The sequence below is a fragment of the Podarcis erhardii genome (assembly GCF_964252035.2).
Source record: "Podarcis erhardii genome assembly, chromosome: 15".
NCBI classification, from domain to species: domain Eukaryota; kingdom Metazoa; phylum Chordata; class Lepidosauria; order Squamata; family Lacertidae; genus Podarcis; species Podarcis erhardii.
The window spans coordinates 21,455,076-21,471,570 of record NC_138505.1 but is presented as its reverse complement, the minus strand read 5'-3'; the positions used below and the strand labels follow the sequence as shown (position 1 = coordinate 21,471,570).

General features: G+C 45.1%; 1 protein-coding gene across 2 annotated transcripts in view; it reads right to left on the bottom strand.

Moving 5' to 3' along the window:
• RBM19 (RNA binding motif protein 19) overlaps nucleotides 1–14,256 on the bottom strand; it is a 98,858-nt gene extending 84,602 nt beyond the window's left edge. For both annotated transcript variants that reach the window (XR_014151408.1, XM_081841771.1), the window contains exons 1-14: nucleotides 14,078–14,256; nucleotides 12,653–12,835; nucleotides 12,054–12,185; nucleotides 11,842–11,883; nucleotides 10,157–10,373; nucleotides 6,497–6,789; nucleotides 5,735–5,815; nucleotides 4,765–4,843; nucleotides 4,315–4,386; nucleotides 3,818–4,018; nucleotides 3,411–3,541; nucleotides 2,878–2,999; nucleotides 1,542–1,638; nucleotides 417–527 (exon numbers count right to left, since the gene is read on the bottom strand). Coding sequence is in view for 1 of the 2 variants with exons in the window: in XM_081841771.1 (XP_081697897.1) it covers nucleotides 417–527; nucleotides 1,542–1,638; nucleotides 2,878–2,999; nucleotides 3,411–3,541; nucleotides 3,818–4,018; nucleotides 4,315–4,386; nucleotides 4,765–4,843; nucleotides 5,735–5,815; nucleotides 6,497–6,789; nucleotides 10,157–10,373; nucleotides 11,842–11,883; nucleotides 12,054–12,185; nucleotides 12,653–12,835; nucleotides 14,078–14,113 (1,797 nt within the window). In the remaining variant the exon portion in view is untranslated. The remainder of the gene's footprint in view (nucleotides 1–416; nucleotides 528–1,541; nucleotides 1,639–2,877; nucleotides 3,000–3,410; nucleotides 3,542–3,817; nucleotides 4,019–4,314; nucleotides 4,387–4,764; nucleotides 4,844–5,734; nucleotides 5,816–6,496; nucleotides 6,790–10,156; nucleotides 10,374–11,841; nucleotides 11,884–12,053; nucleotides 12,186–12,652; nucleotides 12,836–14,077) is intronic.
• Between the last annotated feature and the right edge of the window lie 2,239 nt (nucleotides 14,257–16,495).

The window sequence follows — 16,495 nt, the reverse complement described above, 5'->3', positions numbered from 1 at the left end:
TCACTACTGGGAAAACCATAGCTTTAACTATACGGACCTTTGTTGGCAAGGTGATGTCTCTGCTTTTTAAGATGCTGTCTAGGGCCAATGGTATGACAGCATAAAACAGTTTCTTATGCTCCTATGTCTCAAAGGGGAGAAGCCATAGCTCAGTGGCTGAGAATACTGGAGAGCTGCTGCCAGCCAGTGTGGTCAATAATGAGCCAGTGATTTAAGATTGCAAAGCCAATGCACATTTACAGGGAGGGAAATCCCAGTAGAGGGGCAATTCTGACTGGAGGAAACTCCCTACTTGAAATCTTGGGCAGCTGCTGCCAGTCAGTGTGCACAATATTGAGCTAGATGGACCAATGGTCTGAACTCAGTAGAAGGCACACTTGCATCTTCCTCTCCTGGGAGCAGCACATGGTGTTTACCTGGCTGAAGGAATCCAGGCTGACGCCGTTGTCCAGCAGGAACTGTCGGACCCTCTGAACAAGCTCTGTTTCCCCCAGAGCCACTCTCACGGCTACGCTCCCCTTGCCTTCCTGCCAAGAGACAATAATATCACTTATTTATTTCATAAAATTTATATACACCACCTAATTTTTTTTAAAAAAACAAGAACCTCAAAGCAATCTACAAACAGACAAAAACAACTGCAACATCCAAAAGAATTAAAACCAGAAATAAACAAAATATGCATCTGCATTCTAGATGTTTGGGTAGGCTTGGACTAAACAAAAATGCTTTTATCAGGTGCCAAAATGAGTACACAGTGATGGCGCCAGCCTGATGTCAATAGACAGGGCGTTCCACAGTGCATTGCACTAGATGACCCTTGGGGTCCTTTCCAAGTCTGCAATTCTGTGATTCTACATAGGCAACATGTTCCCCTTGTTCTCCTGGCAAGAGAAGATTTTAGATACATAAATAGATATGGATATTGCCATTAACGTAGCTGAAAGACGGGATAGAGGTTTTAAAAAATGATATATAATGAACTGAAAAGGATGTTCAAAATAACATTTATTTTTTTAAAAAAGAAAACCAAAGTTTTCTTTAGGGAATCAGGGGACAGAACTGTATAGAAATTTATTTATGTATGCTACTAGAGCAGCAAGAATGTTACTTGCCCGAAAGTGGAAAGAAACAGAAGTCCCAGTAAAGGAAGAATGGATACAAAAACTTATGGAATATGCAGAAATGGCAAAACTTACTGGAAGAATAAGAAATCAAGATAGCAAACTGTTTATAAAAGAATGGGAATGGTTTGCTGGATATTTATAGTTGAATTGTAAACAAATAAAAACATTAGCAGGGTCATTGTAACAGCCTGCAGTTTTACAAGAGTATATATTTACAGTAGATAATTAAATGAGCAAGTTAAACGAATTTGGATATGCAGAAGATATGAAAAAATAAACTTAAGGAACTGCAGAAAGAGGGGGAAGAAAGTCAGATTTTGAAATGTTAAATGGATTGTAAAAGTGATGAAATGTATAAATTTTAAAAGCATAAATAAAAAACAATAAAAAATGATTTTTTAAGAGAAGACTCACGTGATCAAACACTTGGCTCTTCGTGGCGTTGTACTTCAGCGCAACAGCATCGGCGACTGCATTCACTCCCATGAAAAGGGTGTTCCAGTTATGAGAGCTATATTTGGGGGGGGGATAAAATAAATAAATGAATAAATAAATATCCCATTCGGTGTCAGTTTTGGAACTGAACTGATTTTACATATGCACTGTTTAAAACCTCTTATGAAATGAAGCATGGCATTTTGCAAGGCTAGGACTCGTGAACACCCGGTGAAGCTGAATGCTGGAAGATTCGGGCCATCTTCACGCAATGCGTCATTAAACTATGGAACTCCCTGCCACAGGAGGCAGCAATGGCCACCAGCTTGGATGGCTTTCAAGGAGGATTGGACAAATCCATGCCGGACAAGGCTATCGACGGCTACTAGCCATGACGACTATTAGGGCGGTTCATAAAAAACTTTTTTTTAAAAAAATGTCTGCTCCTAAAATGTCTTACTACATTAGGGATTATATATCTGTATCTGAAATTGCATGCATATCAGTTCATATCTTGACCCTCCTCCACGAAAATAGCTGTTTACTTGGCCATTTTCCTATGTCGTAAATGCTGAAATTTCAATTAAGTGGAGCAGGGTCAAGATATGAACTGATATGCATGAAATTTCAGGCTTGTGTTATGTCCTTATGCTGTATGTTTCTAATTGCTTTTTAAAAATTGTTTTTATATATGCAATTCTTTTGATTGTGTAAACCGCTTCTGGTGCAACAGAACAGCGTGACGGAAGCCAGAGCGCACGGAAACGCCGTTTACCTTCCTGCCACCTATTTGTCTACTTGCACCAGCGTGCTTTCGAATTGCTTGGTTGGCAGGAGCTGGGACAGAGTGATGGGAGCTCACTCAGTCGCGGGGATTCGAACCGCCGACCTTCTGATTGGCAAGCTCAAGAGGCTCACTAGTTTAGTCTACAGTGCCACCTTCACCCATATGTATGTTTCATAGAGATTCATTTTTAAATTTCTTCAGGGTGCCTTTGGGAAATGATTCATAAATAAAATAAATACAGTGGTACCTCAGGGTAAGTACTTAATTCGTTCTGGAGATCTGTTCTTAACCTGAAACTGTTCTTAACCTGAAGCACCACTTTAGCTAATGGGGCCTCCCACTGCTGCTGCGCCTCCGAAGCACAATTTCTGTTCTCATCCTGAAGCAAAGTTCTTAACCCGAGGTACTATTTCTGGGTTAGTGGAGTCTATAACCTGAAGCGTATGTAACCCAAGGTACCACTGTACACAGTTAGTAAGATTAGCAATAAGTAGGCAGCACTGGGGCTTAACGCACACAGAAACAAACCTGGAACTACTGGCTTTGTCCTTGGATGCCTTTTGCTTCTTGTAAGACGACGCCCCAGCAGCATCTGAATCCTCCCCTTCTTCCTTCTTAATGGTGGACGGCAAAACGTGCAGCATCCGGCCCTAGGAGAAAAGACAGCAACTCTGGAACTCCATGCCACATGAAAATAGACAACATAAAGAAAGAAAAAGAAAAAACCCTTCTCAAACTCTGGCCCCACTTCAGCAGCATCCTCCAAGTCTTCGGTGAACAGGAATGTTGTTAAATGACGTCTACTGAATGAAGCACTTCACCAGGGAAGGTGCTTCATAAAGGGGGAGCCACCACCATGAAGGTCCCGTTATGGGTCAGCACCCAGAGGCAGAACCAAAACCAAAAGGAGCTTCCCTTCCAACCACAGAGCCTGAGATGGTTCCAGGCTGGGTCTTTCCCATTCCTTGCAACCTGATCCTTAAAAAAGAAAAATTGAGAAACCTGGGATGGAACTTGTGGATTTCCTCACAAAGTGACAGCCCGTCCCAAATCAGTCGTACCTGGAAAACCTGCCCATCCACTTCTGCAAAGGCTTTCACGGCATGTTCCGGGATCATGTAGGTGATGAAAGCAAAACCTTTGGGTTTCTTGGTGAGACTGTCAATGGGGAAATGGATCTCAGAGAGGGGCCCTGGAGAGAACGAGAAACAAACACACAATTCCACAAAGAAACTTTTGTGGCTGCAGAACGCAGCAGCCAAAGAAGACACAATGCAGTGCTGAGGCAACAATTGCACCATAGATTTAAAGTGCTGTGATATCACTTTAAAAAAACTGTGGCTTCCCCCAAAGAATTCTGGGGGCTGTAGTTTGCGAAGGGTGCTGAGGGTTACTAGGGGACTCCTGCTATTTCCCTCACAGAGCTAGAACTCCAGAGCAATTTATTGTTCAACTGCCGAAGGCCTACCATATTTGGAAAATATTGCTTCCAAGTCTTCTTCGGTGCTGGAGTAGGGAAGGTTCCTCACAAAGAGCCTCCCAGATTCGGAGAGGTCTTCCTCCTCTTCATCATCCTTCTTCGTCCTTTGCCAGACCTGGGGCAGGTGTTTTGAAGGGAGTTTCGCCTTCCCAGCGCTCTCTTCAGGAAATACCTCGATGTACCGCCCACCTGTGAAAACAAAGCACAGACAGAGGGGAGAAATAAATATAAAAACACACAGCGCCAAAGGAAAACAGAATGAGAGAGAAGAGGAAAGAGGCAAACCTAGGTGGTCCAAGTTCAAAGTCATCTGCAAAGCTCTGATTATATTGTACCCAAATGGTACCCAAGTTTGTAATGTGTTTGTGACATTCACACACTATAATTTTAGACATTTATCTGAGTATCAGGAAAGAAAAGCATCTTTGGCAGACCTAGAAATTCAGAAACTAAATTGACTATTAAACCTCCTCGTGGATACATACCCATGTATTCGTGATTTCGTTTCAATGCTTTCTGCACCTCTTCCTCGCTGTTAAAATCAACAAACACATAACCTGGGAGAGGGATGAAAACACACAGGGAAGAACGTTATGAGGTTTCATTTAGGTCTTACAAAGAGCAGATTTTACGTTGGGGCAGGAGAGGAAGCTGCTTTATGCCGAGTCAGGCCATTGGTCCATTTAGCTCAGCATTGTCTACACTGACTGGCAGCAGCTCTCCAGGGTTGCAGATGGGAGTCCTTCCCCAGTCCTAACTGAAAATGCCAGAGATTGAACCCAGGACCTTCTGCATGCAAGGCAGATGCTCTGCCATCGAGCGATGACCCTTCGCCACAAAAAAAAATTCCCCACATCAAAGGTCACTTGTTATGGTGCTTGGAGACCTTCAGGTGACAAGCAACTAGTACGTTTAATGAATGAAATGAATGTTACCTGTCTTATTCCCATGGGCGTTCCTTGCAATCCTGATCGCCACTGGCCGGAGAGGCACAAGAAACTCCTTGATGTTTTGCTGCGGAGAGTAGAAGTTCAAGTCAGTTCACAGGGGAGCTGTTAAAAAGGTAAAGGGACCCCTGACCATTAGGTCCAGTCGTGGCCGACTCTGGGGTTGCGGCGCTCATCTCGCTTTATTGGCCGAGGGAGCCGGCGTACAGCTTCCGTGTCATGTGGCCAGCATGACTAAGCCGCTTCTGGCGAACCAGAGCAGCGCACGGAAAAGCCGTTTACCTTCCTGCCGGAGCAGTACCTATTTCTCTACTTGCACTTTGAGGTGCTTTCAAACTGCTAGGTGGGCAGGAGCAGGGACAGAGGAACGGGAGCTCACCACGTCACGGGGATTCGAACCGCCAACCTTCTGATCGGCAAGTCCTAGGCTCTGTGGTTTAACCCACAGCACCACCCGCATCCCTTGGGGAGTTGTTAGGCGGCCCCTATTCCCCACACTACAATTCTCAGAGTTTCTTGTGAAGAAGAATTGACTGTTCAGCCACAAGGGGAACTGTAGCTCTGGGAGAGGACATGGGGCCCCCCAACTTCATCATCACTATTCTATTTATATCTCACCTATTCCCCAGGCCGGGACTCAAAGCAGCTTGCAAAAATTAAAACGGTCTGGCTTCTCTAGAGGGAAGAGTTCCAAAATCTGGAAGCAGACACCAAAAAGGCCCTTCTCCTGCAACCCCACCAAGCATGGTAAGAAGGCCTTCCCCAAAGATCTCAGAGCTCGGGCAGGTTTGCATGGGATAATGCATTCCTGCAGATAGCCCGGACCTAAGCAATATATAGCAAACTACAGTTCCCAGGATTCTCTGGGAGACGTCAAGGCTGTTTAAAGTGGTATCACAGCGTTTTAAATGAATGGAGCGATTGGAGCCCTAGATAAGCTCCTGCAAAGGGCACCTACCTCTGTGACGTTGAACGGGGCGCCTCGCAGCTTCACCGTGTAGGGAGTGGTAGGCTCATTTGCACCGGCCGGAGTTTTTGCCTGTGCGAAGAAAGACACATGTCGTCAACGAAAGTCTAAAGAGGTATTTTTTGGTGGTTCCTTTATAACCTCTCTAGGCCAAGGCATGCTGGAACACAACACAAACCACCTAATATCAGGTCAGACAATCCGTTCAACATACCTAACACCTGCCTGGTTTGCACATCAACAGTGAGTGTGGACTAAGACCTGGGAGGCCACAGTTCAAATCCCAACTCAGCCATGCAGCTTACTAAGTGACCTTGGGCCAGTCGCTGCCTCTCAGCCCAACCCGCCTCGCAGGGTTGTTGTGAAGGTAAAATGGAGAGGAAGAGAACTTTGTATGCCACCTTGAGTTCCTTGGAACTCAAAGAAACAGAAACTAGCCTACTGTACAAAAGATAAAATTTACATTTATTACTCTGCCTCCCCCTTTAGACTCTGGCCCCGACCACTGCTGCTATGTGGCCTCCAGAAGGTTGCTGAGAACGGAATGTGGCCCTCGTCTTGAAAACTCTTCCCTTCCCTTAGACCAGTGTTGCCCAAACTTGGATCTCCAGCTGTTTTTGGACTACAACTCCCATCACCCCTAGCTAGCAAGACCAGTGGTCAGGGATGATGGGAACTGTAGTCTGAATAAGCTAGTCTACACTAGTCTACACTATAAGGAGAATGCCATCTAGGGTTGGCTTGCGGGTCTACCTGGGATGCAGCTTTCAATTTCTTCTTCTCCTTCGTGACACTTCCCTGTCCCTTGATCTTTTCATCCAGCCCAGGTCCCGTTGCGAGGACAGCGCCTGGGGCTTGCTTCTGGTGGGGCTCCTCATCCTCTGCCTCCTCTTCTCCTCCATCAAAGCCCCTGCTGTCTAACTCCTCGGTCTCACTCTCCTCCCCAGACGAAGGCAAGGACCCATCGCCCTTCACCACTTTAGACCTCAGGTAGTCCATGTCAGAGAGCTCCTGCCTGGCCGCCATCTTGCCCTCAGAGGTTTTTCCTGCAAGTTGGGAACAAGGGGAAGGAACAGAGAGTCACCTCCTTGTGTGCTTTTTGGGGAGTCTACCTGGTAAGCAAAGGACTTGCTCACAGAACAATATGGCTTCAGATTTAGAGAGGGAGACACCCATTCACCTCCCAGAGCTACAATTCCCAGAGTTGCCTATGAAGAGGGACTGACTGTTAAACCACTCTGGGAATGGCAGCTCTGTGAGGGTAACAGAGAGCCTCTCCGAACAAGTGCCATCACACTTAAGGAATTACAGTTAAGGGTGCTGAGAGCTGAAGACCCCAATATCCCAGGGAACTCAGAGAATTGTAGCTCTCTGAAGGTCCCCTGATCACTTTCAACACCCTATAAACAAAGTGCAGCTTCTAGAATTCTTTGGGCCTGTTTAAAGTGGTAGAGTAGCACTTTCAATGTGTGGTGTTAATGTGGCCATAGAGCAGGCATAGGCAAACTCAGCCCTCCAGATGCTTGGGGACTACAACTCCCATCATCCCCGACCGCTGGTCCTGTTAGCCAGGGATGATGTGAATTGTAGCCCCAAAACATCTGGAGGGCCGGGTTTGCCTATGCCTGCCATAGAGGGAGCAAGTCTCACTATTAGTAAATACCTATAGTGGCAGGGAGGGACGAAGGTGGCACTGTGGGTTAAACCACAGAGCCTAGGACTTGCCGATCAGAAGGTTGGCGGTTCGAATCCCCGCGACGGGGTGAGCTCCCGTTGTTCAGTCTCAGCTCCTGCCAACCTAGCAGTTCGAAAGCATGTCAAAGTGCAAGTAGATAAATAGGTACTGCTCCGGCGGGAAGGTAAATGGCGTTTCCATGTGCTGCTCTGGTTCGCCAGAAGCGGCTTAGTCATGCTGGCCACATGACCCGGAAGCTGTACGCCGGCTCCCTCGGCCAATAAAGCGAGATGAACGCCGCAACCCCAGAGTCGGTCACGACTGGACCTAATGATCATGGGTCCCTTTACCTTTTTATAGTGGCAGGAGAACTTTTTTCCCCTATAAAGATCTGATAATTCACTGGGAGGAAGCAGTCAGAGGCCTCGGCACATGGTGGACGGTGCCAGAGCCTGCTACAGGGCCCCCCAACAAACGAAAACAGAAGCAAATATCTCCAAAGAAAAAGAGACCCCTCAGTGGTGGCACCATGGCCGTTAAATGCTCTCCCTAGAGAGGCCGCCCTGGCACCTTCCTGTGGTCTTTTGCAAACCTGTGAAACGATTTTTTCTCCCAGCTTTCTTTTTTAAAAGAAACCAAACAAACCAATTTTGACAAGTACATAATTTAGCTTTAAATATATTTTACTTCCATGCAGAGTTTAAACATGGGATCAATGGACTAATCCAATAAAATTCCCTTGTGTTCCAGTGCCATTAGTTCATTTGTGAGATGAGTACTTTTGAATCATCTGGTTTTCATCCCTTCTTTCTTTTAGGAAAGCCTTTTATGCTGCAAACAGTGGCATTGTATTGTAAATATTCGTTTTGCATTCATATTACACAGGCCCCTTCACTGCATTGTGTTCAACACCTGCTGGAAACTTTTCTGTTTAGACATGTAATTTTATTACATCCGTAAATATGTTTAAAAAATGTGCCGGCTCTTATCTTGATAATTTTTTTGCGTCTACTTGTTATTAAAGTATGTTGACTCTATTGGTATATCCTTATTAATATTTTACATTGTTGTGACATAAAACAGTTGGAGGTATGTGGGTTTACAAAAAAAAAGAATTAAAAATTGATATAAAATTGCTTAACTAAATAAACGTTTCCTATTGCTTTGTAAATATACATATATATTGTGCATACATATTTATTGGGCTGCATCCAGCAGTATGAGTAGACCTATTGAAAACAATGGACATGGGTAACCTAGGCCTATTAATTTCAACAGGTCTACTTTGAGTAGATCTTAAGTTGGCTATGCAACCTGTTATATATTTTCATTTCTGTTTTATGGGCTCCACCAAGAAATCAGCATTACCGGGCAGCCTTTTAAGATATCAGTTTATATCCACCTAAGCCATATCCACAAGCAGAGTGGACCCATCGAAATCAATGGGCCAAACTTAGTCATGTCCATTAATCTCAGTGGGTTTCCTCTGAGTAGGACTAATATTGGTTAGGACTAATGAGATACTGAACTAAAATAAATAAAGCATCTTGCTCTATGAAGAAGGATTATACTGAAGGCAAATGAGCATATGGTCACAAATCCAATACATTCAGGACTGGCACAGTCCATAAGAAACCCAGTTGCAGCAGACTTAAAACTTAAAGTAACTTACAAGAACTTATTATAAGACTAAACCTTAACGCTATAGCATACAGAACACTAGAACCAAGAGGTAGAAAGAGAAAGTAAGAAACCCAGGCTCCTCCTGGCCTGACTATAATAGTCAGCACGACCTTGGCAGAAAGGATAACAAAACCAGTTTAAACCAGCTGTACTCAGCTTCCCAGGAGAAATAACCCAAACTAGAGCCTTCTGCCTGTTTCTTTCACATAGAAAGAAAACTTCCTAGAACCCTCTTGAATTAAGCAAAACAAGAAAGATCTCTACTCATCAGATCCATACTTTCTGTACTAAGAAATGCAAACTGACAATTCTGTACTCATGTGGCGTTGCAAAAACCAGGAAAATGACACTCATCCTTCTTCCCCCTCCCCCCTCAAAAAACACAGGTAATTAATGTGTTAAACCAGGGGTTGGCAACCTAAAGGCCCATTGGCCACAAGCAGCCCATGGGGGTCGTTGAACTGGCCCATGGACCCCTGCCGCCCGGCTCCTGTGCACCACACTAAACCGGTGCAGAGCAGAGCGGGGACTGCCTTCCACGACACTGGCCGGCTTCCCATTGGCTGCAGGAAGCTCCTGCAGCCAATGGGAAGCTGCGCACACCTCCTCTGCACCGGAAGGAGTGCCGGAAATAGCATTCGTGCATGCATGCGTACTCTGGCCCACCGCGGCGTCTGTGGGACCATGAACTGCCCCAAGCCACAAAAACTCCTGTGTTAAAACCTAATTAAACTGGGCACACCACAGCTCAATTCGGTTCAGGACGCAACCCCCTTCTCCCCTGTGAGGCTTGGAGTGGGTGTGTATGCATGCACAGCCCTGCTGTTCTGCCATACTAACTAGACCAGTGTTTCCCAAACTTGAGTCTCCAGCTGTTTTTGGACTACAACTCCCATCATCCCTAGCTGGCAGGACCAGTGGTCAGAGATGATGGGAATAGTAGTTCAAAAACAGCTGGCGACCCAAGTCTGAGAAACACTGAGCTAGAGTCTCCTTGCAGAGCAAAGCCACTTGTGAGATGCAGAGTCTCCCAAACAAGCCCTATGTCCAATTACCTCGGGTAATTCCCTCCTCTTGTTCCTCCTCTCCATCCTCGGCTTCCCTCTCGCTTAGGCTCTCCGACCCGTCGGAGTCAAAGTTCAGATAATCGTCCGTCTGCTTGGCTTTGCTCTTCTTGGGCTCCTCCACTTTGGCATCATTGGACCATGTGGCCGCCTTAGACCGCTTCTGGTGCACTGCCAGGAAGTCTTGAAACGTCTCCTCTTCTTCCAGCTGTCAAAAAGGAGAGATGGAAAAGGGGTCACCAAGGTCAGAGAGAACATCAAAAGCTGGCATGAAGGGGCTTCCCAGCACTGTAGCAGAGTCTGTCTTTCATGTGCAGAAGGTCCCCGGTTCCACCCCCGGCATTTCCTCTTTTCCCCCAAAACACACACACACACACACTTGTTTACATTGAACCATAATTCATATCCATATCTTTATGGGGTTCCCTGAACCCCCAGACTTCTCCCCCCCACCCGCCTTTGGCTTCCAAAATTTATCTTCCTTTTTAAACTGCATCTAATTGCCTTTAAATTAGACATGGATATGGGTGGCGCTGTGGGTTAAACCACAGAGCCTGGGACTTGCCGATCAGAAGGTCAGCAGTTCGAATCCCCATAACGGGGTGAGCTCCCGTTGCTCAGTCCCAGCTCCTGCCTACCTAGCAGTTCGAAAGCACGCCAAAGTGCAAGTAGATAAATAGGTACTGCTCTGGCGGGAAGGTAAACACTGTTTCTGTGCGCTGCTCTGGTTCGCCAGAAGCGGCTTAGTCAAGCTGTACGCCGGCTCCTTTGGCCAATAAAGCGAGATGAGCGCCGCAACTCCAGAGTCGGTCATGACTGGACCTAATGGTCAGGGGTCCCTTTACCTTTACCTTAATTACCTTTATCCAAATTATTATACAGTGGTACCTCGGTTTAAGAACAGCCCTGTTTACGAACAATTCGGTTTACAAACTCCGCAAAACCGAAAGTAGTGTCCCGGGTTGCAAACTTTACCTCGGTCTAAGAACGGAATCTGAACGGAATCCCACCGACAGTGGGAGGCCTCATTAGGGAAAGTGCACCTTGGTTTAAGAACAGTTTCGGTTTAAGAACAAGATTAAGTTTGTAAACCAAGGTACCACTGTAGTTCATTTTTATCCTTTGTCGTTTTAAGTTACAGTGCTATGTCAATCCTGCTAATGTTTTTAAATCTTTACAATGTTCTTTAATATATTCCATAAAGTTATGCCATTCTCCATTAATTTTTTTATCCTCTTGGTGCCTGATCTTCCCCATCAGCCTTGCCATCTCCGCATAGTCCATCGTCTTCATTATCCATTCTTCTTTCGATGGGGCTCTTCTTTCCATCCCTGGGCCAATAGTATTCTAGCCACGGTTGCCACATACATAAACAGTACTTTCTTATTCTGCGGTAATTCCACCCCTGGCATTTCCAATGTAGCATGCTTTATGGGAAGCTGGCAGTGAATCTGGTCAGACTAGGACCTGGGAGACCAGGGTTCAAATCCCCACTCGGCCATGAAGTTTACTAGGTGATCTTCTGCCAGTCACTGTCTCTTAGCCCACAACCAACCTCCCTGGTTTGTTTTGGGGGGATTATGTGAGATGAGGGAGAACCACATGCACAACCTTAAGCTCCTTTGAGAAAAAGGTGGGGTATAAATGCGGCCAATAAATAAATAGCTTATGCTTGCCTCCTTTAACTCCCCCGGTCGATTCTTCTTTTTCTTTTTCTCCTGAAAAATATGGGTTTTTAAAATGGTTACTTTAAATGACAGGAGACATTTAATACCAATTTGCAGTCAGCTCTCAAGGGAATAAAAGACAGGGCCAAGAAAACCAAACACCAGAGGTTTTCCTTAAGATATTTTTGACAAAGTTATTTTTTTAAAAAAATAAATCTTACTTGTTTTGCTTCTTTATTACCAGAACTTTTTGTAAACTTTTCAGGAGCTTCCTTTAACACTGGGGGCTTGAGAGAGTGTTTGCTCCAGGCTCTGGGTTTCTGTGGGTCCCCAAAAGACTTACAAAATTCAACCTGCAAAAGAATAAAAAATGGTTATGGCGCAGGTCTTTATGATTTGATGGCACATTAGACTCAAGTAAATATGGCATATATGAACTTTCACACAACATAAAGGCTACTTCCAGGAATATAGTGCATGTATAGTACTAATTTCTGTGGGGGGCTTTCTGGAAGAAAATCACAGAGAGATTAACACTAAACTTATGCTATATTATTTTATATTTCTGGAAGTAAATCATGTGCAGATATAGGCAAGGAAACGACAGGGAAATGGAATAAGCTGCTGTGTGAATGCAGTCAGTTGGATGCAACCCACTCCAGATTTTATTTTTATTTTTTTTTTGTCTTCCTGATAGGCAGCTAGGTTCAGAGTATTGCACAGCAATCCCGACTCTTTCTCCCCACCTGGTAAAAAAACAAAAAACCTCAACATCCCGCACCATTACTTGACATTATAGTGCATCTGAAAGACACCTCACCGTCACTCTGGCTGTGTCTATGAAGCTTTTGTTGAAATGGGCAAGGGCCACATTGGCTTCCTCTTCTGATTTAAAGCCAATAAACCCAAATTTGCGGAATTTGCCATCCTTGGTGAATTTCAAACTGCAGTCGGTCAGCGTGCCAAATGCAGCAAAGAGGTTCCGGAAGCGCTCTTCCTTCATCTAGAGGAAACAGATTTGTTCAAGCAGTGTTAAGAACACAACATGTCGGTAACGGGGAACTCAAAGCCCTTCAGGTCTTGCTGGACTAGAGCTCCCATCACAGGAAGCTGCCTTACACTGAGTCTGACCATTGGTCCACCTACCTTAGTACTGTCAACACTGACTCACAGTGGCTCTTCAGAATTACAGGCTAGGGTCTCTCCAAGCCCTACCAGGGATTGAACCTGAGACCTTCTGGAAGCAAAACAGATGTTCTGCCACTGAGCTGTGACCCACTTTTATCCCTAGCAATGGGGCTGATGGGAGCTGGGATTCCAAAACCATCTGGAGGACCACAGGCTCCCCATCCCTGCAGCAGACAGTCTGCGGCAGACAGCCACTGTGGGAGGCTGGAAGTTGGGCTAGGTAGATTTTTGGTCTAATCCATCAGGCCTGTTTTTATAATGAAGTGGCAAACATCTGTTGCTGGACTACAACTCCCATCATACCTGAGCTCTGGCCTTGCTAGCTAGGGGTGATGGGAGTTGTAGTTCAACAACATCTGGGAATCCACAGGTTGAGAAAGGCTGGTTTAGAGAAAAGGTGAAAAGGAAGCAGCACGATAGAGATGAATAGGATTATGCACAATGTAGAGAACATCCCCATCTCCCATAATGCTAGACATCCAATAAAACTGAATGCTGAAGCATTCAAAAAGAAGAAAAGAAATTTATCCCTGCAGCATAGTTAAACTATGGAATTCTCTCCCACAACAGACAGCGATCGACACCAACACGGATGGCTTTATAAGAAGCTTAGACAAATACTAGCCCCAATGGCTGTGTGCTAATTCCACTGCCAGAGGAAGTATGTCTCTGGATACCAGTTGCTGGGAATCACAAGCAGTGGGGAGTGCTGCTGTGTTAACATTTGTCCCTTAAGCACATAAAAACATAAGATCCCCGCTAGATCAGGCCTATGGCCCATCTAGTCCAGCCTCCTGTGCTCACCCTGGCCAACCAGATGGCTGTGGGGAAGCAGGATTCGAGCCCAAGAACAACTCCCCCCACCTATGAATCCCCTCAGCTGGGAACCAGAGGCATAATGCTTCTAACACTGGAAATAAAGCATAGCTATTATGGCTAGTAGCACGCAGTTGCCGTGATCCATCAGACTGTTAAGCTCTTGGCCCAGAGTCCCTTTACCCCACGCGAGTCACGTCCACACCAGCCCAAACTGCCTTCTCTGCACACCGCCTCTCACCCCGTTCGGCAGGTTCTTCACGATAAGTCGCGACATCTTGAAACAGCTGCGTTTTCTCCCCCTCTTTCAGGACCGGAATCCAAGCGAGAACCGCTTCAAGGGAGAAACAACATTACTCCGGGCAGCCACGCCGCTCCCTGGGCGCCGCCATGTTGCGATGTAGCTCGAGGTCACGTGACAAGAGGCTCCACACCCCCCCCCCATTAAAACGCATGCGCGGCGGAGGAAAAGCTCCTCCTCTGTTAAAGCGGCTGAGGCTAGATTGGGAAGTCACCCAAAGGGGAAGCAGAGCAAAAATGACGCCTGGTCGCCACTTCCGGTTCTGAGTGGAGTTTCTGCGGGGGGAATCCTCGCAAGGGAATAGGACCGGGGGACCATAGACATATAGAGTGACTTCCCTATTTTGCAATCATAGAGGCAAAACCAATCAAAATAGAAGAGACATATAACAACTGATATCCTTTTGAATGTGTTGTGCAAGCAGGGATTCTCGGTTTCTTTTTTTATTTTTATTTTATTATGCATTTTGTGTTTTTTTATATTGGGGTGTTTTTTTGGTGAACCGCCCTGAGATCTAGGGATGAAAGGCAGCAAAGAAATATTATAAATAAATTAATAGGAATAATAATTGGTAAGCAAATGAAAAGCCATACTGCATGAGTCTAGTGCTGCATTGAAAGCCCCCTTTAAATGTTTGTACACCTGTGCATTGTCGTATTGTTGTATTATGGATATCTAGTGATCTTTGAGACTTGTGGGTGAAGGGCATATTTATGTATTTCCATATAATATAAATAGCAACTTAACATTAACGGATGGAGAAGTCGTGGACATGGTTATAAGGTGCTTTGGGATTGGCTGAGAATACTAATTTCTACCACCAGGGGGCATTAAAATATTATATATGATACTGTACTTCCTTTCCCATCAGTGGGATTTCTTACCTGCTCTACTGTATTTTGGAATCTGTATAATCCACCTGAGAATAAACAGTCAAATATATACGTATTTCAGGGAAGCAATTTTGTGTCTGAAGCTTTTATTGACACAAAATTGCTTCCCTGAAATACGTATATATTTGACTGTTTATTACACAATTGTGTAATAATTGTGTACTATTTATGGCTGTAGAGATATACCCCGCTCCCTAAACACACTTTTCCAATTTCTGTTATTTCTGCACAATTTATTCTCAAATGTTTGCCATTTGGATTATTTTTATTTTTTATTTTTACTGATCTTGTTTGCCAAGCGGTTAGAGTGTCAGACTAGGATCTGGGAGACCAAGGTTCGAATCCACACTCAGCTTATTTGGTGGCCTTGGTTGGGCCTGACACTACCTCTCAGCCTCAACTACCTTGCAGGATTGTTGTGGAGATTAAATGAGGACGGGGAGAGTCATGTATGCCACCTTGATCTCTTTGGAGAAAAAAAGTGGGTTATGAAAGCAATAAACAAATCAATCTTCTTCTTCTTCTTCTTTGGCAATCACTCGTAGCCAAGTAAGATTGTCTTCCATAAACACAGTTTTTAACCATGAGTCCATAAGTGACTGTGGAGGCCAATTCTGGATCCACACGTCCTTCCACAGTGGGGACATAGGTTTCTGGGTGGGAGTTGATCACGGTGTGGATTTGCCAAGTGTGCCTTCCTCTTAGCACGTTGTTCCCTTGGGTCCTGAGTTTGAGTGTCTTCAAAGCCCATGACACCTTTGGTAAAGGCTGTTCTCCAACTGGAGCACTTGCAGGCCAGTGTTTCCCAATTGTTGGTGTTTATACTACATTTTTTAGATTTGCCTTGAGACAGTCTTTAAACCTCTTTTGTTGACTACCAGCATTACGCTTTCCATTTTTAAGTTCGGAATAGAGTAGTTGCTTTGGAAGACGATAATCAGGCATCCACACAACATGACCAGTCCAACGAAGTTGATGTTGAAGATTCATTGCTTCAACACTGGTGATCTTTGCTTCTTCCAGTACACTGGTATTAGTTCGCCTGTCTTCCCAAGTAAAATTTTTTGGAGACACGGTTGATGAAGCAATAAACCTGTGGTGGTTTTGGCAAGGTGTTGTTCCACACAGTCTCCAGGTGGTGGCAGTATTCTGGTTTTAAAACCTCATGTTCTGCCAAGCTTTGAAGGTGAACATGTTGATTCAGTCAAATTGAACAAGAAGCTGTTTCCCCCCTTCCCCCCCCAAACCCTGATGATTAAAGGCACTAATTGATGGCTGCAGGACATTGGTTGTGGCTAAGTCGCTGATAACAGCTGCAGAAGGATGCAAGGATGGAAGACCCAAAACCACAAGACCGTAAAACTCTCAACAGCCTCCTGCATAAACTCTTTCAAAGAGGGTGTGTTTGACAGTGGAACTCATGGACACAGGCTATACAGTGGTACCTTGGTTCTCAAACTTAATC